The sequence below is a fragment of the Microtus pennsylvanicus genome, chromosome 13, assembly GCF_037038515.1.
Source record: "Microtus pennsylvanicus isolate mMicPen1 chromosome 13, mMicPen1.hap1, whole genome shotgun sequence".
NCBI lineage: Eukaryota > Metazoa > Chordata > Mammalia > Rodentia > Cricetidae > Microtus > Microtus pennsylvanicus.
In genome coordinates, this window is record NC_134591.1 from 74,621,595 (window position 1) to 74,644,303 (window position 22,709).

Below are 22,709 nucleotides of genomic sequence, written 5' to 3' on the forward strand. Positions count from 1 at the left end.
CTCGGGAGGCAGAGGCAGGCGGATCTCTGTGAGTTCGAGACCAGCCTGGTCTACAAGAGCTAGTTCCAGGACAGGCTCCAAAGCCACAGAGAAACCCTGTCTCGGAAAAAAAAAAACAAAAAAACTGACCCCTGTATCAACAGAGCCTATGTCTTTCTGTTCATAATATTCTTCCTACCCTCACCTTCCAGGCCAGAGTCATGCACTTCCGGTTTACCTCACTCCTCAGAATAGGCCTTCACCCACAGCAGGAATTCTTTCCTGTTAACACAGATCTGAGCAAAATGCTCACTCAGGGGACCATGCAGTTGTGAGTCCTCATCTCCTTCAGTGTCTCTTATGCCTGTTCCCATCCCCTTAGCTCACAGCCCACTCTGTAGCTCTTACCCACCCAGTTAGTGTTATAGTATGATAGCCCTCTATACATCTCCTACCTCAGTTCAGTCCTCTGATCCCTGGGTGGTCCTCTGAGACCTCAATTTAGGGAGAGTGGAATTAAGACCATGCACAGACATGCTGATGCCCCCCTCACTGTTAAATCTAGTGGCTGACCACACCTCAGGTGCCCACTGCTCCCTAATGTAAAAGAGAATGGTTTGGTGTGGTAGCAAAAACAGCTTATCGGGCCAGGCGGTGGTGGCCCACACCTTTAATCAGAGCACTAGGGAGGCAGAGGCAGGTGGATCTCCGTGAGTTTGAGGCCAGACTGGTCTACAAGAGCTAGTTCCAAAACAGGCACCAAAACTATAGAGAAACCCGGTCCCAAAAATAAAAACAAAAACAAACAAACAAAATTCAGCTTTATTGGGCTGGAGAGATGGCACAGTGGTTAAGAGCACTGCCTGCCCTTCCAAAGGGCAGTTAAGTTCCCAGCAACCACATGGTGGCTCACAACCATCTGTAATGAGATCTGGTGCCCTCTTCTGGCCTGCAGGCATACATGCAGACAGAATATGAAGAATACTGCATACATAATAAATTAGTAGATTAAAAAAAAACCAGCTTATCCCTGGGATAACTGTGTTAGGTGGTGTACTGGAGAGGTTTTTTTTTGGGTTTTTTTTTTTTTTTGGTTTTTCGAGACAGGGTTTCTCTGTGGCTTTGGAGCCTGTCCTGGAACTAGCTCTGTAGACCAGGCTGGTCTCGAACTCACAGAGATCCGCCTGCCTCTGCCTCCCGAGTGCTGGGATTAAAGGCGTGCACCACCACCGCCCGGCTGTACTGGAGAGTTTTATGTCAACATGATACAAGTTAGGGTCGTCAGAGAGGAGGGGCCTAAATTGAGAAAATGTCTCTATGAAATATGGCTGTAGGAAGCCAGGCTGAGGCGGTGCAAGCCTTTAATCCCAGCACTCGGGAGGCAGAGGCAGGTGGATCTCTGTGAGTTTAGACCAGCCTGGTCTACAAGAGCTAGCTTCCAGGACAGGCTCCATAGCTGCAAAGAAACCCTGTCTCAGAAAAAAACAAGTGGCTCTAGGCACCAGGCAGTGGTGGCACACACCTTTAGTCCCAGCACTCTACGAGACAGCCGCAGGTGGATCTCTGAGATTGAGGTGAGCCTGATCTACAAAGTGTGTTCCAGAAACTCTTTATCATTGCTTTCCTGGGATGAATCTTCCAGGTTAGGAGCACATCCACTCCACCCAGCACAGCCTTGAAAGTCTCTAGGTGGGACGTCTTCATTGAAGACCCCACAGTGAGGCAGGGAATGGGCCAAGCTGTGACATTGCCTCCTGGGTGTTAATTTGTGTGTTAATGAAGTCACCCTTGAGCAGTGATGGAAAGAGCTTGTGGCAGGTACTCAGGACATAGATGGCCAAGGTTTTCATCCCTTAGCAGCACCTGCACTATGAGATCCAGCAGTGTAACTGGGGCCTGGGAGCCCACCCTCCTGGATCTCAACTGAAAACAAAAGTATATACCTTCTTTTCTGCACCCAGTGGAACCTTCTCTAAAACTGACCAAGTACTCGGTCACAAAGCAAATCTTAACAGATAAAAAATTATGGAATAGGCCGGGCGATGGTGGCGCACACCTTTAATCCCAGCACTTGGGAGGCAGAGGCAGGCGGATCTCTGTGAGTTCGAGACCAACCTGGTCTACAGAGCTAGTTCCAGGACAGGCTCCAAAGCCACAGAGAAACCCTGTCTCGAAAAACCAAAAAAAAAAAAGAAATCCCAGACAGGTATGGCGGCTCTAACAGTGTACAGGACTATTGTTGATAGTTGAGTCCATTTTGGGCAAAATAAAGAGTGCCAGTTAATCTTTGATTCATGATGAAATCCTGTCTCAAAAAATTCAAACATTAGATAGATAGATGCAAAACTAACAGTTCAGTATTTCTGGACTGGAGCAATGGATGGATTATTTATCTATGTGTTTATGTTCTTCAAAGAACAGATTCTCAGCTGGGCAGTAGTAGCTGATGTTTTTGATCTCAGCATTTGGGAGACAGAGGCAGACAGATCTCTGTGAGTTTGAAGCCAGTATGGTCTATAAGAGCTAGTTTCAGGACAGGCTCCAAATCTACAAGAAAAACACTGTCTCAGAAAAAAAAGGAAAGAATATATAGAAAAAAAGAAAGAAAGAAAGATTAATTCTCTGTTTATCCTAGACTCTAGACTCTAGTCTAGGCTGGCCTTGAACTCCAACCTGCCAGCCTCTGCCACCTAAGGGTTGGGATTAAAGGTGTGTACCACTTCTGGCTGTTTACAATAAATAAGTTAATCATAGTTATAGTCTAAGTTTTTTCCTGTGTTTAGATCTGATCCTACATTAACAAATCCCAGATGGAGTTAGATTAGACTCAGTTTTAGAATCAGAGTATGGAATTAGTCTGGGAGGGTGTGACTACAAAGAGGCGGGTTCAGTGGAAAGGGTTATAAAGAGTCAGAGTGGCCAGAGAAACCCTCAGAGTCTCTGAAACCTGGAGACACGACTTTCCCCGCCTGGATTTGGAGGCCTATCTACCAGTATCCAACTCAGGTAAGTCCCTTAGCTCCACCATCTATGCAGCCCAGTCTAGCCTCGTCTGCGCTTCAAATACTGTGTGTATTCTTATCATTTGCAGGGAATTCTGTTTCTTTTGCTTTTGGAGCTTTTTTTATTGATATATATTGAGCTCTACATTTTTCTCTGCTCCCCTCCCTGCCTCTCCCCTCCACCCTTTAATTCTCCCACAAGGTCCTCATGTTCCCAATTTACTCAAGAGATCTTGTCTTTTTCTACTTTCTACTTCCCATGTAGATTAGATCTATGTAAGACTCTCTTGGTGTCCTCATTGTTGTCAAGGTTCTCTGGGTTTGTGGTTTGTGGGCTGGCTTTCTTTGCTTTATGCTTAAAAAACACCTATGAGTGAGTACATATGATAACTGTCTTTCTGTTTCTGGGTTACCTCACTCGAAATAATGTTTTCTAGTTTTATCCATTTGCCTGCAAAATTCAAGCTGTCACTATTTTTTTTTTGCTGTGTAGTACTCCATTGTGTAAACGTACCACATTTTCCTTATCCATTCTTCGATTGAGGGGCAGTTAGGATTTTTCCTGGTTCTGGCTATGATAACAAAGCTGCTATGAACAGAGTTGAGCAAACGTCCTTTTGGCATGATGGAGCATTCTTTGAATATATACCCAAAAATGGTATTATTTGGTCGTGAGGAAGGTTGTTCCTAATTTCCTGAGAAATCAGCACACTGACATCCAAAGGGGTTGTACCAGCTTGCATTCCTGCCAGCAATGCAGAAGTGTTCTTTTTTCCCCACAAGCTCTCCAGCATAAGTTGCCATTGGTGTTTTTGATCTTGGCCACTCTTTCAGGTGTAAGATAGTATATCAGAGTTTTGATTTGTACCTCTCTGTTGACTAAGGGTGTTAAACATTTCCTTAAGTGTCTTCCAGCCGTTTTAGATTCCTCTGAAAGTTGTCTGTTTAGGTCTGTACTCTATTTTTTTATTGGATTATGTGTTCTTTGGGTGACCAGTTTCTTGAGTTTTTTGTATATTTTGAAGATCAGACTTGTCTGTGTGGTTAGTGAAGATATTTTCCCATTCTGTAGGCTGTAGTTTTGTCTTGTTGACCTTTGTCTTCTTCCTGCTTTGCAGAAGTGTTCAGTTGCAGGAGGTCCTGCCTGTGCTGCTGGGATTATTTTTATTTAGGAAGTGGTGTCCTGTGCCAACGCTTCCAAGTGTATTTCCTACTTTCTCTTTTTTCTTTTTCTTTTTTGTTTTTTCGAGACAGGGTTTCTCTGGCTTCTGTCCTGGAACTAGCTCTTGTAGACCAGCCTAGCCTCAAACTCACAGGTCTGCCTGCCTCTGCCTCCCAAGTGCTTGGATTAAAGGCGTGTGCCACCACAGCCCGCCTATTGAAAGGCCTGCGGGATTAAAGGCATGGGCCACTTTGGCCCTAAAGCCACGCATTCGTATGCATGCCTTAAATCCCAGCACAAGGGAGTCAGAGGGAGGGTGGTCTCTGAGTTTGAGGTCAGCATAGTCAACACAGTGAGTTCCATTCCAGCAGGTGTTGGCATGCTATTTGAGCCCAGCATGGAACAGACAGAGGGAGGTGGAGGCTAACCTGGTCTCCAGAGGGATCTCCTGGAGAGCCAGGGTTCACAGTGAGTTCCACAATGGCAGGGTTACTACCTTGTATCTAAGTAGAAAATGAAACAAAGTAATTTGCATCTGCTGATTGATGCAGGGACTCCTCTTTCTGGAGCCTATACTGTCCTCAAACTTAAGGAAAAGCAGCCTGCTTCCATCTATTCAGTGTCCAAATGAAAAGGCTGAGCTATCCGCTGACATTTAATTCAAAATCCTGCCAATTAAAAATTAAAAAACAGAAGAACTCAGGAAGCTCTTCTGGTGCTCTGGAAGTATTAACGGTTGTGGTATTTATTGTTCTAGTGAGTTTCCTTCCTCTAGAATGTGAATTTTCCCTCCTTTCTCTAGTCTTCTGTGTTGTGGCATTTTAGTTGTATTTTTTGTTTTTTTCTCTGGCGTTGGAGCCTGTCCTGGAACTAGCTCTTGTAGACCAGGCTGGCCTCGAACTCACAGATCCGCCTGCCTCTGCCTCCCAAGTGCTTGGATTAAAGGCGTGTGCCACCACAGACCAGCTTCGATTGTATTTTAATAAATAAAGCTTGCCTCTGGAGAGTAAAATTGCCACATTGGTCAGTCTTACAGCCAAGCATTGGTAATACAGCCCGTTAATCCCAATATCATCACTAGTTGCCATAGAAACCAGCAGTGCATGACTTTAATCCCAGCTCTAGAGAGGATTATAAAATGGAAGGAGACAGCTCTCACAGTCTCATTCTGAGATTCCTGGAGGCAAGATCACCATTTTCAGCTTGAGCTTTGGGTAAGAGACAGAGACTGGCTGCATTGCTATTCAGATCTTTAGGTTGAACCCAATTTCTCTGAGTTTTTACTAATCCTGCTTCATTTAGCATCCAATTGTTTTTTATGCGAGTTTATGAAAAAGTTGTTTGCCTGAGTCTTTTTTGGCCACCATTTCAGGGACTGGAATTTTACCTCCAGGAATTTGAGCCAAAAACTACCCACCTGGGTTCAGGAGAAGCATTTGTGATCCCAGCTCCCATCCTCCCTGGTTTAGCTTCCTCTCCTGCTGTGCCTATCCTTGCTGCAACCCTGACTGGCACCCACATGAGGAAACCAACAATAACAGAAAGCTGGTAAACCAGAAGATGTAATTAAGTGAGGTGGCCATCTTCCAGCCCCAGGAAGAGGCCGAACCTAAAGCGCTGGCCACATGGTCAAGTGCAGCTTTTTCATAACCATCTTTTTTTTTTTTTTTCAGGAAGGCTGTGTTTACTTTTTTTTTATTTAAAGGAGCTTTCTGACTAAGCCTTAGCAGCAATAAACTCCCAGAGGGTTTCTCTGTACTTTTGGCTGTCCACACACTCAGTGACACCCTGGCTTTGAACTCACAGAGATCTGCCTGTCTATGCCTCCCTAGTGCTGGGATTTAAGGCTGGTGCCACTATGCCTGGTTTCCTCACAGCTCTTTTGAGATTCTCTTTCACCTACACTTAAATGGTGTCAATGAGCAGTACACGGGCTTCTTGGTAGTGACTAGGACCTTAACGCCAGACTTGTAACAAAAACATGGCTACTGCTAGGGTCACTATGATGCTAGACTATTATTATTAGGAAGCCAAGGAATGGAGCAGAACCAGCTGCCAAAGCTGCAGCTCTAATTCTAGCCATGCTGTTTAGCAGATTAGAGACTCTGTGGTCAGAACAAGATAGAGATGCAGGAAAGACAGATTCAGATGGGGCGAAAGGGCTATAAATGGTTTACAATGGGTTCAAAAATACATGTAGGCTTGCGAGAGAAAAAGGATGAAGCCCTTAAAATAAAGGAGATGGGTGTGGCACACGCCTTTAGTCCTAGCACTTGGGAAGCAGAGATGGGGAGAACTGAGTTCAAGACCAGCCTGGTCTAGAGTTAGATCCAGGACAGCCAAAGAAACACAGAAAACCTATCTCAAAAAGCCAAAATCAGCGCTAAAAGACATTTGAGTAGATGGAAGTCTGCTGGAATTAGTCCAACCTAGATATTTGAAAAAGGCCGTGAGGTCAAAATTTTTAATCCAAAGGATATTTTACTTTGGAGAAGTTTTGCTTTTGGTTCCACATGAAGTGAGAGGCTGTGGGTTCATTCAGTGTTTAAAAAAAATAAGGATTGTTCAAGAGAGACCCCCTGAAATATCTCATAGGGACAGATGGCCCAGATGATCCAATGCTTTAGAGCACCTCTGTTGCTGTTTCGTCTGAGTTCACCTCCACAGTAGTTTCAAGACTGCTGCTGAGATGATCCGGCCTCACCGAATAATCCAATCAGGACTTGACCATAATCCTAAACGTTCTTTGTGTCCCCCATAAGATAATCAGTTCCTCCAATCAGGAGGAAACACACTGGAAAACTATGCCCCCATTTCCCAAAATTGGATTATGGAGGTCTGTCTTTGTTTAGTGGGTTGGTTACAAGTTATGGATAATGGTCAGGAAAACAACTAAACAAAGGAAATTAGATTCAATGTTTTTGTGAGACGAGGTTTCTCTACATAGCTTTGTAGGCTGTCCTGGCAGTAGCTCTGTAGACCAAGCTGGCCCTGATCTGCCTGCCTCTGCCTCCTGAATGTTGGATTAAAGGTGCGTGCCACCCCGCCAACCTCCCATTGACAATGCTGATCTTTTTGTCAATTTAAGATTGGTATTTTTCTTTGGTGTGGGGGATATAGAGCTTAGTAGTGGGTGATGTAAGGAAAAAGGCGAAGGGAGAGGGGAAAGGAGAGAGAGGCAGGAGCCAATTTTCTGAAGTGAGGCTGGGAGAGAGAGAGAGAGAGACAGAAAGACAGAGAGAGAGAGAGCCAAACTACATATTCTTGAGCATGCCTTAAATCCCAGCGGTAGGGAAGCAGAGGAAGGCTGATACTTGTGAGTTTGAGATCAGCCTGGGCTTCACAGTGAGTTCCAAGCCAGGAGGTGTTGGAATGCTATTTCATCCCAGCATGTAGCAGACACAGTGAGGTGGATGTCTGAGATGGAGACCACCCTGGTCTACAGAGATTTCCAGGACCGCCAGGGTTCACAGTGAATTCCAAAGAGCCAGGGTTAATATCTTGTTTTGAAATTGAAAAAGAAAAAAAAAGTCTTTGCATCTGTCGATTGATGCATGGATCCTATAGTGTCCTTGAATTTGCAGAAAGCAGCCTGCTTCCATTCAGTGTCCAGCTGACATTTAATTAGAAATCCTACCCCCTTCAGTCTTACTAGTTTCAGAACTCAGGAAGCCATTCTGGTGCTCTAGAAGTAAACAGTTGTGGCAGTGTTTTAGGGAGTTTCCTTCCTCCAGAATGTGAATAATCGTTTCCATCTCTAGTCCTCTCCTTTGTCCTCCTCCTTCTTTGGAGAGACTGCACACCACAAAGAGGTGAATCGTGGTTTTAACTCCAGCAGAAGGTGATCAAAATTGGTCAATGGAGATCTCAACAATCCCTCAGCACTGACTGCCCTGACAGCTCTCTGTGTGTGCAGAAGGACTTCCTAAGTTTACAATCATGAATGGTCTCTTTCTTTGCCTGCTTCCCCAGGATCATTATTCCTGAAACCAGTCACAATGAGAGATCAAGCCCCACCAACACTCCAACAGCTAGTGCTCGAGACCCTACTGAAGAAGGAGGCCTTGGCCATTTTTAGTCTGGCAGACTGGCCCTGGAACCTGTTCCCAGCAGCATTTGAGAGGGCCTTCAGGAACAATCAGACCAACATCCTGCGGGCCATGGTGCCTGCCTGGCCATTCACATGCCTTCCTGTAGGAATCCTGATGAAGACCCCACACCTGGAGACTTTGAAAGCTCTGCTTGATGGACTAGATGTGCTGATTACAGAGGAGCCTTGCCCCCGGTAAGCAAGATTCAGCCTGGTTGGAGGAGGCTCTGTGTGTACAAAGCAAGACCATGTGGGGCCAAGGACTATTTGGTCAAAGAGGGTTGAGAATTCTAATAGCATCTGCTTAGAGGATTCTAGAGGCTTTGGCCTGGTCTCAGCCATCTTGGCAATAATAATGTGGAGAACACAAGAACAGCCACTGAGGAATCCCTCAAGGGTGTCTGTCACTCAAAGTTCCAGGTGGAATGAGGCTGGGATTAAGGGGAATGGAATAACGTGGGACAGGGCTGAGGATGCCTCCCTGGTAAAGTTCTCTTTATACTGAGCATGAGGTCCTGGCCTTGATTCTATGCATAGGAAAAAGCAAACTTTTGGAAGGGAGAGCTGTTGTGAGATGTGGATGAGAAGAAGACTGTAGGGCTGGAGAGATGGCTCAGTGGTTAAGAGCATTGCCTGCTCTTCCAAAGGTCCTGAGTTCAATTCCCAGCAACCACATGGTGGCTCACAACCATCTGTAATGAGGTCTGGTGCCCTCTTCTGGCCTGTAGACATACACACAGACAGAATATTGTATATATAATAAGTAAATAAATAAATATTTAAAAAAAAGAAAAAAAGAAGACTGTAATATGTATGTTATTTGCTGAGATTGCTACCTGTTTCTCCCACAGCCGCAGGAAAATCAGAGTGCTGGATTTGACAAATAAGGATTCCTGTGTCAATCAGAGTCAATCCTATGAAAGGGAAATCTTTTATCAGTTCACGAGAGAGAAGACAGTGGAGACGTGTCCTTACTCGCAAGTAAAGAAATATTTAAGTGTCATAATTGACCTAGAAATCACGAAGAACGAGCGCGATGAATGTACCACATACTTGTGGCGATGGGCCCAGCAGAGACAAAATTCTGTTCATTTGTGCTGTCCAAAGATTGATATTTTAACATCAGGATACTTTCCCACAGCCATAGACTTCTTAAAGTCTGTAGATCCCCACTGTGTAAGGGAGCTGCAGTTGAGATATATATTGATAAAAGCCATGGGCCCTTTTGGACCGTACCTGAGACAGATGAGAAACCTTCACACCCTCCATTTGCTGTACATTCAGAAGGATTCAAGCCTCAGTGGATCGGAAGAGCTGGAAGAGGAGTGCATGAACAAATTGGTGTCACAATTACCCAAATTCCACTGTCTCCAGCATCTCTATATCCACTATTCTCCTGCTCTAGTTGGCAGCCTGGCTGATTGTCTCAGGTAAGGAAGGATAAAGAGAGCTTCTCCAGACAAATAACCCACCTTTGGCTTATAGGTTAGGAGGTCCTTGAACATCAGGCTATGCACTATCAACCTTGTACACCCAAGGAGATGAGCTCTGTGCTAATACACCTGTGACCAGGCACCTGGGTGCCGATAATTGCTCATTAGAGAAAGGTTGATGGGTGCATAGAAAGGGACTGAGTTAGTGGGAAATGGGTGACACCTGCATTGAAGTTGTGGGACCAGGACATGGCAGTGTTGAGGAAAGGATGTCAGTCAGGGGACCCTACGGGGAAACCACTATGGTGTCACTGAAGCTCGCTTGGGGGTAGGTAGTCCTTACAGTCACCATATTCACTCCTCCTGATAGGAAAATCGCTGGTTTTTCTCCTGTGGCCTGAGCCTGGCCCATGCTAGATTTCTGTGATTTTTGTGAGCTGACCACAAAAGGGAGAGTCATGGGCGTTGACCCCCTTCAGAATGGATGCGGGAGAAGTACCATCTGCTACCTTGTCAGTTCTAACCATCCTCTTCAACTCCATCTGACAGAAATCTCATTCTCTCTCTAGGTGCCTGAAGAAACCCTTGGAGACCCTGTCCATCACTCATTGTTACATAATACAGAGAGACTTGGATTACCTGCCCCAATGCCTGAACCTTTTTGCACTTAAACATCTGAACCTGTCTTACACAATGTTGGACAGGAGTATTAAGCCACTTGGCTATCTCCTTGAGAGAGTAAAAGACACCTTGCAAACCCTTGACCTGGCCGGATGTCGGCTGAAGGATTCTCAATTGAGTGCTTTGATGCCTGCCCTGAGTCAATGCTCCCAGCTCCTCCGCATTGATTTGTACATGAATGAACTGTCTCTACCCATCCTGAAGCAACTGCTTCACCACACAGCCAAGCTGAACAAGCTAACCGAAGAGACATACCCTGTCCCTCTGGAGTGCTATGATGGATGCCGAGTGCTGGGACGCAGATTTGATGAACTTGGTCCTCAGCTTCTGGATATACTCAGGTCCGAAAGACAGCTCAAGGCAGTCTGTTTTAACGCAGCCGTCTGCTGTAAATGTTATGTGCGCTATGCCTATGACCTGAAGGGCAGCCATTGCTGGGGAAATCCTGCTGCGGCACATTGCCCCGTGATGCCGAGGGAATACTCGTATGAGCTATGGTTGAAATCCTTTGGATTATTGAACCTTTAGACTGCTCCCCACAGAGACCCACCCCTACCATGAGGAGCAGTGCCCTTCTGTCCACTGCACCAAATAAATGTGCTGTGATTCTGGTTTGCTGGTGTCAGCTTCACAGCACACAGTCCACTCATTCCCAGAATTCTCTGTTTCTGTTTTTTCTTTCTTCATCCTACTCACCTGTAAGTCTCAAAGCTGTATGGGCCATGAAATTCGTTGGGACCCAGGGCACATGACCTCAGACCCTTCAGTCTAGACGTCTGAGTTCTAAGATTGCTAACCATTACCAGGAGGCCAGGCTTGTAAGCCTTGTAAGCCTCATAGCAGCGGGGCCTTATTCTTCAAAGTTCCTACCCTTGGTTGTGGCTGGTGACCTTCACATAAAAATATCTTTTAGAGGGGCTGAGGAGATGGCTCAGTGGTTAAGAGCACTGACTGCTCTTCGAGAGGACCTGAGTTCAATTCCTAGCAGCCACATGATAGCTCAATCCTCTGATCGGGTCTCCTCTTCTCGTGTGACAGACAGAACCCTGCATCATAATAATATACATAATAGTAATCATAATCCTTGAAAAATATTCATTACTTGGGCTTGTTTCATTTTCTTGGTCTCTAAGAAGTGTACTTTAGCCCTGCAACTGTATTTTCTGTATTTTGGTGTTGCTGTCCCTGAAGCTACCCTATTCCCTTCGTCTAATTTGGTGCCACATTTTTCTTAATCAGACTTGTTGTTAGAAAATGATGAATAGAATCCTACACTCATTTATCATTTTGTGCTTATTTCCCTAAACCATGACTGAAGCAATGTTCAAGGATACTACACACCCAAGTAATATTGGGTACCAAGTGATAACCAAGAGGGACAATGTCCTTGTATTTGACCCTTGCTAGCATTTCAAGTTGACATCATTTCCAATACACCAACATTCAGAGACCTAATCTCACAGTGGGATGGGCACAGCTGGCTAGGAAGAGCCCTTTCTTTAGCATATCCCCTGGTAGAGAGATGTCAAATGCCATTCAATAGGAGTCTTACATCAATCCATCTGCTGAGATCTGAAGTCACTCTCAGTTGATGCAGCTTTTTAGGTTCTCGACAGTGTCACACCCTGTTTCCTGCCTGTATGCATGGCAGACAGTAATATGTCCCTTTAAAAGATGCATCTCCACCTATTTCACTTTCTCTCTCCCTCTCCTGTTTCTGCAGATGCTGTCCCCAGAGAGTGGTCCCTTCTCTGCCCTCTCCCCATCTGTCAGTAAACTTATCACTTAAACTCTTTTTGCATAACCTTTTTGTCTGTCCCTCACTTGCCTTGGGCTCTCACCTGCCACCAGGGCAAACACTTGTAAAATAAAGTAAATCCTAACACATACACACACATACACAAATAACCTACATGAACTAGAACAACCACACACACACACACACACACACACACACACACACAAATAACCTACATGAACTAGAACAACCTCATTTAACAATTGAACTGTTGAAATTTCACTATAGCATTCTCACACATACACATAATTTTCTTTGTTCTTATTCATTGACTTCCCCATTCTCCTCTCTCTGTTTCTTTCTTGTCCTCCTACAATGCTGAAAGCTTCATTATTCACGCCCCTATTGATTTTGCACTTACACATATAAAAAGTCCCAATCAAGAAGATTCCCTCTACCCAACAGCCAACCTGCCTACCTACACTCACTGGAATTCAAACTAAATTCACATTTTACATCTTCAAGCATGGGCTGAGCAGAATATATCAAAATATCTAAAACAGCTTCCAGTACTGGAGAAGTCAAGGCTACATAACAAGAACTTACCTGCACCTCCCCCCTTTTCCCTTCATGTATCCCCACAAACAGACCAAGCCACACAATCGTCACCCACATGCACAGGACCTAGGCCGGTCCTCTGCCTGCTCATTAGCGGTCCATCGAAAGTCCATGACCTCCAACCAGCTCAGGTCACCTGTCTCTCTGGGTTTTCCCATCATGATTTCTCCCACCCCATCCCTTGCTCATATAATCCCCTAACCTCTCTTCAACTGGTGTCCCAGAGGTCGGCCCAGTGGTTGGCTGTGGATCTCTGCATCTACTTCCATTGGGTACTGGATGAAGGTTCTATGATAACAATTAGGGTAGTCACCAATCTGATTACAGGGGAAGGCCAGTTCAGGCACCCTCTCCAGAATTTCTAGGAGACTTGTGGATCCTTGGGAATTTCCCTAGCACCAGGATTCTCCCTGTTCCATAACAGTCTCTTCTATCAAAATATCTCTCTCCTTACTCTGCCCCTCCATCCTGCCCCCATCTCAGCCACTTAATTCCTTATGTTTCAAGCCCCTCGTTCTCTCTCTTTTACTCTCCCCCCGTTTCCCAGGATATCTCATCTATTTCCTCTTCCCAGGGAGATACATGTGTCCCAATTATGGTCCTCCTTGCTATGTAACTTTTCTGGAGCTGAGGATTGTAGTGTGGTTATCTTTTGCTTTACATCTTCTGTCCACTTAGGATTCAGTACATGCCATATCTGTCTTTCTGAGTCTGGGTTACCTCACTCAAGATAAATTTTTTTTAGTTCCATTCATTTGCCTGCAGATTTCATGGTATAAATGTTTTTCTGCTGAATAATACACCATTGTGTAGATATATCACATTTTCTTTATCCATTCTTCAATAGAGGGTCATCTAGGTTGTTTTCAGGTCCTGGCTATTACAAATAATGCTGCTATGAATATAGTTGAGCAAGTGACCTTGTGGTATGGTTGAGCATCCTTTGGGGTATATACCCAAGAGTGGAATTGCTTGGTCTTGAGGTAGATTGATTTCCAATTTTCAGAGAAACTGCCATACTGATTTGCAAAGTGCCTGTACAAGTTTGCACTACCACAGCAGTGGAGGATTGTCTCTCTTACCCCTCATCCTCTCCAACATAGGCTGTCATTAACATGCTTTATCTTAGCCAGTCTGACAAGTATAAGACGATATCTCAGAGTCGTTTTGATTTTCATTTCTCTGGTAGCTAACGATGTTGAACAGTTCTTTAAATGTATCTTGGCCATTTGAGACTCTTCTGTTGAGAATTGTCTATTTAAATCTGTACCCCAATTTTTATGAGATTATTTTGTGTCTTGATGCCTAGTTTCTTGTGTTTCCAGATTTTTATTCCATACTTTTGAATCTGTTGAGATTTGCTTTGTAACCAAGTACGTGGTCCTTTTTAGAGAAGGTCCCATCAGGTGCTGAAAGAAGGTATATACTTTTGTGTTCAGTTGAAATGTTCTGTAGAAATCTGTTATGTCCATTTAATTCCTCACATTGTTATTTCCCTTATTTCTCCATTAATTTTCTGTTTGGCAGACCTGTCCACTGGTAAAAATGAAGTCTCCCACTATTAATGTATGAGATTTGTATTAGATTCCAGATTTCTTTTACAAATGTGAGTGCCCTTGTATTGAGGGCATAGATGAAGAATTGAGCCTTCATCTTGAAGGATTTTCTCTTTGATGAATATGAAATGTCCCTTTTATCTTTTTATTAATTTTAGTTTGAAGTTTAATTTGTAAAATATTAGGATAGCTACACCTGCTTACTTCTTAGGTCCATTTGATTAGAAAATCTTTTCCCAACCATTAATTTTGTGGTAATTCTGTTTTAAAGTTGAGGTGTGTTTCTTGTAATCAGTAGAAGGATGTATACACTTTTCTTTTTTATTTTGTTTCAAGACAGGGTTTCTCCTTAGCTTTTTGGTTCCTGTCCTGGAGCTAGCTCTTGTAGACCAGGCTGGCCTCGAACTCACAGAGATCCACTTGCTTCTGCCTCCGAGTACTGGGATTAAAGGTGTGCGCCACCACTGCCTGGCTCTCTTCTTTTTTAAAAGATTTATTCATTTATATTGTATGCAGTATTCTGCCTCTATATCTGCCTACATGCCAGAAGAGGGGTCCAGATTTTATTACGGATGATTGTGAGATACCATATAGTTTTTGGGAATTAATCTCAGGAACTCTGGAATATCATCCAGTGCTCTTAACCACTGAGCCATCTCTCTAGCTCCAAATACTGTTATATTATACATTTTGCTAGCCTGTGTCTTTCTTTTTTTAAAAATATTTATTTATTATATTATGTGTATAGCATTCCTTCCACGTGTGCCTGCAAGCCAGAAGGGGGAACCAGGTCTCATTATAGATGGCTGTAAGCCACCATGTGGCTGCTGGGAATTGAACTCAGGACCTCTGGAAGAGCAGTCAGTGCTCTTAACCTCTGAGCCATCTCTCCAGCCCCTAGCCTGTGTCTTTCTATAGGCAAATCAAGTCCATGGATATTAAGAGATATTAAAGTCCAGTGATTGTTAATTCCTGTTTTGTTTGGGTTTTGGTCGTGGTGGTGGTGATAGCGTGTGTGTGTCCCTACTATGGTTTCTGCTGATGTGAGATCATCTAATGCCTGTGTTTTTTTGGGAACAGTTAACTTCTTTGGGTTGGAGTTTTTCTACTAGTACTTTCTGTTTAAATCTGGTTTTGTAAGGAAATATCTTGTTTTCTCTATGGTGAGTGAAAGTTTTACTGGTTAAAGGAGTGTGGGCTGACATCTGTGGTCTCTTAGTGTCCGCAAAACTTCTGTCCAAGACCTTCTGGGTTTTTAGGGTCCCCACTGTGAAGTCAGGTATGATTCCATTAAGTCTGTCTTTATTTACTTGGTATTTTCCTTTACAGCTCTCAGTATTCTTTTTTTTTATGGAAATAATACAACTGTTTAAAAAAATATTTATTTATTATGTATACAATATTCTGTCTACATGTATGCCTGCAGGCCAGAAGAGGGCACCAGATCTCATTACAGATGGTTGTGAGCCACCATGTGGTGGCTGGGAATTGAACTCAGGATCTTTGGAAGAGCAGGCAATGTTCTTAACCGCTGAGTCATCTCTCCAGCCCTCAGTATTCTTTTATTCCATATGTTTAGTGTTTTTATTATTTTGTGGCAATGGGATTTCCTTTTTGGTGCAGTCTATTCGGTGTTCTGTAAACTTCTTGAACATTTATAGGTGTGTCCTTCTTTAGGTTGGGAAAGTTTTCCTCTATAATTTTGTTGGATATATCTTCTGTGCCCTTGAGCTGGAATCCTTCTCATTCTTCTATCCCTATTATTCTTTGTTTGGTATTTTCATGGTGTCCAACATCTCCTGGATGTTTTCTGTTAGGAATTTTTTTGGACTTAACATTTTCTTTGACCAATGAATTTATTTCCGCTATCATATCTTCAATGCCTGAGATTATCTCTTCCATCTCTTCCATCTCTTGCATTCTGTTGTTGATGCTGGCATCTATAGTTCCTGTTCGCTTACCCAGATTTTCCATTTCCAGAATTCCCTTGGTTTGTATTTCCTTTATTACTTCTATTTCAGTTTTCACACCTTAAGCTGTCTCTTTTACGAGTTTGACTGCTTTTGTCTTGGCTTTCTTTAAGGGATTTAGAGATTTCTTGTGATTTTTATTTTTCCCAGATTTCTTTAATGGAATTCTTCATTTTTAAAGGGCTTCTATAGTCTTCATAAAGTTTTTTTTTTTTTTTGGTTTTTCGAGACAGGGTTTCTCTGTGGCTTTGGAACCTGTCCTGGAACTAGCTCTGTAGACCAGGCTGGTCTCGAACTCACAGAGATCCGCCTGCCTCTGCCTCCCGAGTGCTGGGATTAAAGGCGTGCGCCACCATCGCCCGGCCTTCATAAAGTTTTTTAAGATTATTGTCCTGTGTTCAACTACATCAGAATGTGCAGGTCTTGCTGTAGAATCCCTGGCTTATGCTGGTGCCATACTATCATTTCTGTTGCTGAGTGTATTCTTACCCTGGTGTTTATGAATGTGGGTTTGGGATGATTATAGTTATGGCTGTTGATTCTCATGTTGCCTTTTTGGATGGATTCTTTGTTCTTTTATTATCTGTTGTCTTTATTGACTTCTGACCTGAATTGCCAGGGGTTCTGGTGATTGGCAAGTCTTCATGTTCAGTAGGGTTTTCCCAGCTGAGCTTTGCGAGGGTTTGGATGCCGGGATCTAGCATATCATCCTGTTTTTCTGCCTGCTGTGAGTTGTACCTTTGCCTGTGGAATCTGTTCTTCCAAATGCTGTGGGTTGCGCCTGTTGCTGTGTAGTCTGATGGAGTCGCAGGGAGGGCTGGTTGTAGGGAGGATGATGCGGTAGGTAGGATTGGGTAGTGGAGAGGGTCTTGAGGAAACTGAATCCAGTGGGTCCAGCTGCCTGAAGGCAGGTCTCTCACCTGCGGATTGGCTTTTGGGGACTGCATGAGGGCAGTGGAGTTCCACCTGAGTTGGGAACAAGACCAAGCTGCCTTGTTCCTTCTGAGACAGGAGTGGGAGGGGCAGGGATATTTTTCTGGGTCTTGAGGTCTAGAGGTTGGGGCAGTTCAGCTGGAAGGCCAGTCACACATCTGTTCTTCCAACTGGTTTATTAGGCTGTGCCTTTGCTGTGACAACTTTCATAAAGGAAAATATTTAATTGGAGCGGCTCATTTACAATTCAGAGGTTCAGTGCATTGTCTCCATTGTGGAACGTGGTGCTGTGCAGGCAGACATAATGCTAAAGAGATAGTTGAGGGTCCTACATCTTACATGCAATAGGAAGTGGTCTATGACAATGGGAGGAGCTTGAGCATAGGCAACCTCAAAGCCCCACTCAGCAGTGATACAATTCCTCCAGGAAGGCCACACCACCTCTAACAAGGCCTCTCCTCCTAATATTTCCACTCCCTTTGGGGGCCATTTTCTTTCTAGGCACCACAGTTTCCCTATTTCTTCCGTTTCTCTAGCACATCCAGTGCTCGCTTCAGTGCCACAAATACCTCTGTAATAAAGATGACCAAAAGAAATGACACCGGCAGCTGGGCAGTGGTGGCGCACACCTTTAATCTCAGGACTCGGAGGCAGAGGCAGGTGGATCTCTGTGAGTTCGAGGCCAGCCTGGTCTACAAGAGCTAGTTCCAGGACAGGCTCCAAAGCTACAGAGAAAACCTGTCTCGAAAAAACAAAAAACAAACAAACAAAAAGAAATGACACCTGCCTCAACCTTCATGACATTTTCCTTTGTAGTCAAATGTCTACCGTACCCCTTTGTAGTAATATGGGCGGCGGGGCTCTGTCCCCAACACCCCAAGCCGCCTGCCCGGCTAGCTTATGTCCTGAAATAATTACACGGACACTGTATTCTTTTAAACACTGTTTTGGCCCATTCCTATCTAGCCTCTTCTAGGCTAATTCTCACATATTAATTTAGCCCATTTCTAATCATCTGTGTAGCGCCCCTAGGTGCGCTTACCGGGAAGATTCTAGCCTAAGTCCATCCTGGGTCAGAGCTTCATAGCCTGCGTCTTCCCTGGAGCAGGTAGCATGGCGTCTCTCCTGCGTCTGCTCCGGAGAGCAGAGCTGTGGAGTCTGACCTCACTTCCTCTTCCTCCCAGCGTTCTGTTCTGTTTACTCCACCCACCTAAGGGTGGGCCTATCCAATGGGCCTAGCAGTTTCTTTATTGCTTAGCCAATGAAATCAACAGATTGATATGACACTCCCACATCACCCCTTTGTCTTTTTCCTAGGCCTATAAGAACGGACCAGCGATGTGCTGCCAACGACACTGTTTCTAGCCTAACTTGTGCATTACCCCGTCTTCTTCTCATGTCAGGAAGAGACAAGGGAAAGATCCCCTTGCATAGACATGACCCTGACAGGGTTTTATACCCTGTTGGGATTATTCCACAGGTCTATCTCTGTGAGAAACAGGATCCAACACTACGGCTGCAAACCAGAAAATGACAAGAGATAAGCCACCCTTTACTAGTAGGCTTCCCATCTCCCTTGGGCCTCCTGGGACAGCGACAGCTGCTGTCACCCAGACACAACGCCTGTCTGGAGACTTTAGAAACGAACTCAATCAGGCAGTGCATCCACAACTGACAGCACTGAATCCTTCTAGCAACAGATGAGTTCTTTTGCTGGAGTCATGTTCCAAAACAGAAGAGTATCAGACTCAATAACTGTTGTACATGGGGGAGCTTGCATAGTATTGGGAGAAGAAACCTGCTTTTTGTAAATGAATCAAACGTTGTTGAAAACAATGTTAAAACCCTCAAAAAAAACTTCATAAAAACTTTCTTTCAATATTTTAACCCATTGTACATTTAAGTTAGCTCAATAGTGTTTTGTTTTCCTGGCTCCTGCCACTTATTAACCCCCTAGTTGTGATATGTTTTATTCTGATTCTTGCTACCTGCCTGATACGATTTCTCCAATGAAAGATTACCACCATTACTAGAATTACTACCTACCAACTCATGGTCCAGGATCAGACCTTGGACCCCTCTGATATAGGTTATAAGACTCTCAAAGCCTAGGATCACACCTCTCCATCAGAAAATAAGACAGGAAGATGTTGAAGACGCCTGCATTTAATATTTTAGTTCATTATGTCCACAAACATCTCTAGGTTTGGCCCAAAATGAAGAACTCCTTTTCTCAGTAGGACTCCCCCTCCCTGCCTAACCTTATTTGGCATATGTCTCTAATAGGACAGCATATGTTCTCAGGGCCTGGACTGGCAGGAAGACATCCATGCCACCACCTGATGTCATTTCTTTCTGGCTGTTAGAAGCCTCCCTAGGCCAGCTTGTGTACTAAAGCCTAGGCTGGTGAGAAGACATCAACGGGCCATCTGGTGCTGAAAACATTCATGGGCACACCTGAGGCCATTTCCCTTCGGTGGACAGAAGCCACCAACAGGCCAGCAGGAGTTCTTAAGCTTTAGATAATGTGGGAAGGTATCCATAAGTCACCTCCTGCATTCTAGCTCACATCACAGCAAGCCACCCACAGGCTGGAACTGTATTAATTAAATCACTACATGGCCCATTAGCTTTAGCTTCTTTGTGGCTAACTCTTACATATTAATTTAACTTATTCCTATTAATCTGTGTATCTCCACAAGGCTGTGGTTTACCAGGTAAAGTTCTGGCATCTGTCTCCAGTGGTGCTACAAGGCTGCTCTCTGACTCCACCTCCTTTCTCCCAGCATTCAGTTAAGTTTTCCCCACCTAGCTCTACTGTACTCTATCAGGCCAAGCCAGTTTTCTTTATTACTCAGTCGTATTCACAGCATATGGAGAAGAATCGCACATCACCTCCTCTTTTCTATTTAAATAAAAAGGAAGTTTTTAACATTAACACAGTAAAATTACATATAACAAAACAGGTATCAAGCAAAATTACAATTACATTGTTCATATCTACTTTATGTTTAATCATAACTAAGGAAAACTATAATTAAAACTATATGTTCTTCAACTCCATCAAAGACTCCAGAAGGATATAATATTACCTGTGTCAACAGGAAGTTCATTGTAAGCAACTTCTACAACTCTAGAATTGACAGAGCCATTTCACTGCCTGGACAGTCACCCAAAGTTCTGTAACATTGGAGCATCCATCTTCAGCCTACAAGTCTATAATGTCCAGAATACTTTTCCACGAAGCAGAAAATTTCCAAGGCAATTCCAGCTATATTGGCAGTTTGTCGGTCACTGTCTTCCGTGTCCTGCAGAATGGGCGCCAGGTGAAGATGGACACTAAACCAAAATCCCACATCAGCTCAGAATGGAGTACCATAAAGGGTTATTTAGTAAGGGGCAGACTCACAGATCACAGTCCTCTGCACAAACAGGGAACAGGAACCCAATCCAGCAGCCAGACGAGAGGGAACAGGGGCTTTACATTGGCATTTATACTCTAAGAGGCCATGCCCAAGTGGGCAGGTAACTTAGGGGATTTTCTAGAGCAGACTGGGATTTCAGGGTCTGGCCTAACACTAAGCCATCCACGGGTCTGCCTGATCTCATTCAGCTCAGGTGGCTGGAAGCCTGCAACATGCCTGCATGAGTCCTCAAGGGCTGGACTGACACAAAGACATCCACAGACTACCTGACACCATCTTGGTCAGATAGGTGCTAGCTACATATTGGCCAGCCTGGGTCCTCAAGGCCTGAGCAGCCTGGAAGATATCCAAAGGCGTGCCTGGTGCCATTCATTTCATGGGGTTGAAAGTCACCCACAAGAGTAGCGTGAGTTCTCAAGTCCTGGACTAGTAGGAAGGCATCCATGGCCCACCTGAAGCTATTTGACTCAACCTAGTGATAGGTACCCACTAGTCAGCTAGTTTCTCCAAACCCAAGGCTGACTGGAACACATACGTGGGTCTGCTGCTCCCATTCTCCTCATGATGGTGATAGCAAATCACAGGTCAGGCTGGGTCCTCGAGATCAGGGAAAGCAGGAAGACACCCACAGCCCACTTGATTTCATTCATCTAAGGTGGGTGCTAACCATCTGTTGGCCAGCCAGAGACCTCAGGTCCCTGGTATATGAGAAGACATCCACAGGCCCGCTCAGAAGATTCCATTCATGTGGGTTAAAGTCACTGAAAGGTCAGTTTAGGTCTTCACAGCCTGGGATGATGAGAAAACATTCTCCAGCCACCTGAAGCCATTCTGCTAAGGGGGTGGAAGCCACTCAGAGTGCAGCTGGGTTCCTCAAGGCCTAGACTAGCAGGAAGATATCCATGAACCCCCTTTGGACCATTCCACTCAATCCTAAACTGTCATGAACACAAACACTGGCCTGCCTGGTGCCATTCAGGTCACACGATTTGGAAGATACCACTAGGAGAGGCTGGGTCCTCACGGCATGGACTGATGGAAAGACATCTTTTACTCACCTGATGCCATTTAGCTAAGGTTGGTGCTTACTACCCACAGGCCATCCTAGGACCTCAATACCCATGCTGGTATGAAGATATCCATTGGACTACCTGATCCCCTTCAGTTCAAGTGAGTGGAAGCCTGCAACATGCCCACATGGGTCCTTGAGACCTGGATTGGCAGGAAGACATTCCCAACACATCTGATGCCATTTGACTTAGGCAGCTGTCAATCACCCACTTGCCAGCCTTGGTCCTCGAGGCCTTGACCGGCAGAAAGACATTCATGTGCCCACCTTATGTCATTCCCCTCAGATGGTGGCTAGCCAATAAGAGGCCATGCCGGGTCCACAAGTCCTTGGCAAGCATACAGACATCTATAGGCCTTTTGTGATGCCATTTGGCCCAGGCAGTTTTTAGCCACATGAAGGCCAGCCAGGGCATCAAAACCTGTGCTTGCAAGAAGACAACTGCTGCCTGCCTGATGTCATTACTATCATATGGGTGGGTGCCACCCCCAAGCCAGCATTGGTCCTCAAGTCTGGTGCAGCAGGGATGATATCTCTAGTCCAGACTGATCCTATTTGACTCAGGTAGGTGGAATCCATCCACACAGGAGCTTGGTGGGCCTGGCTGATGTCATTCAGCCCGTACAGTTGGAAGGCAACAATAAGTCAGCCTGGTTTTATCTATTTATTTATTTATTTTGTTTTTTCAAGACAGGGTTTCTCTGTAGCTTTCAAACCTGCTCTGGAACTAGTTCTTATAAATCAGGCTGGCCTCGAACTCAGAGATCTGCCTGCCTCTGCCTCCCAAGTGCTGGGATTAAAGGTGTGTGCCACCACTGCCTGACCTGGGTACTAATTTTATTTATTTATTTTTTATTTTTTCCGACTTTGTTTGTTTTTTTTAAATTTATTTATTTATTTATTAAAGATTTCTGCCTCCTCCCCGCCACCGCCTCCCATTTTCCTCTTCTTCCCCCAATCAAGTCCCCCTCCCTCATCAGCTGGAAGAGCAATCAGGGTTCCCTGACCTGTGGGAAGTCCAAGGACCTCCATCCAGGTCTGGTAAGGTAAGCA

The 22,709-nt window shown here is 44.6% G+C and overlaps 1 protein-coding gene across 1 annotated transcript; it reads left to right on the top strand.

The window, feature by feature from the left end:
- The first annotated feature begins 8,141 nt into the window (after positions 1–8,141).
- Positions 8,142–10,875, top strand: LOC142833344 (oogenesin-1-like). The gene is made up of 3 exons (XM_075944628.1): positions 8,142–8,428; positions 9,085–9,663; positions 10,236–10,875. Exons 1-3 carry the CDS (start codon positions 8,142–8,144, stop codon positions 10,873–10,875), a joined length of 1,506 nt encoding a protein of 501 aa, XP_075800743.1.
- Positions 10,876–22,709: the final 11,834 nt, after the last annotated feature.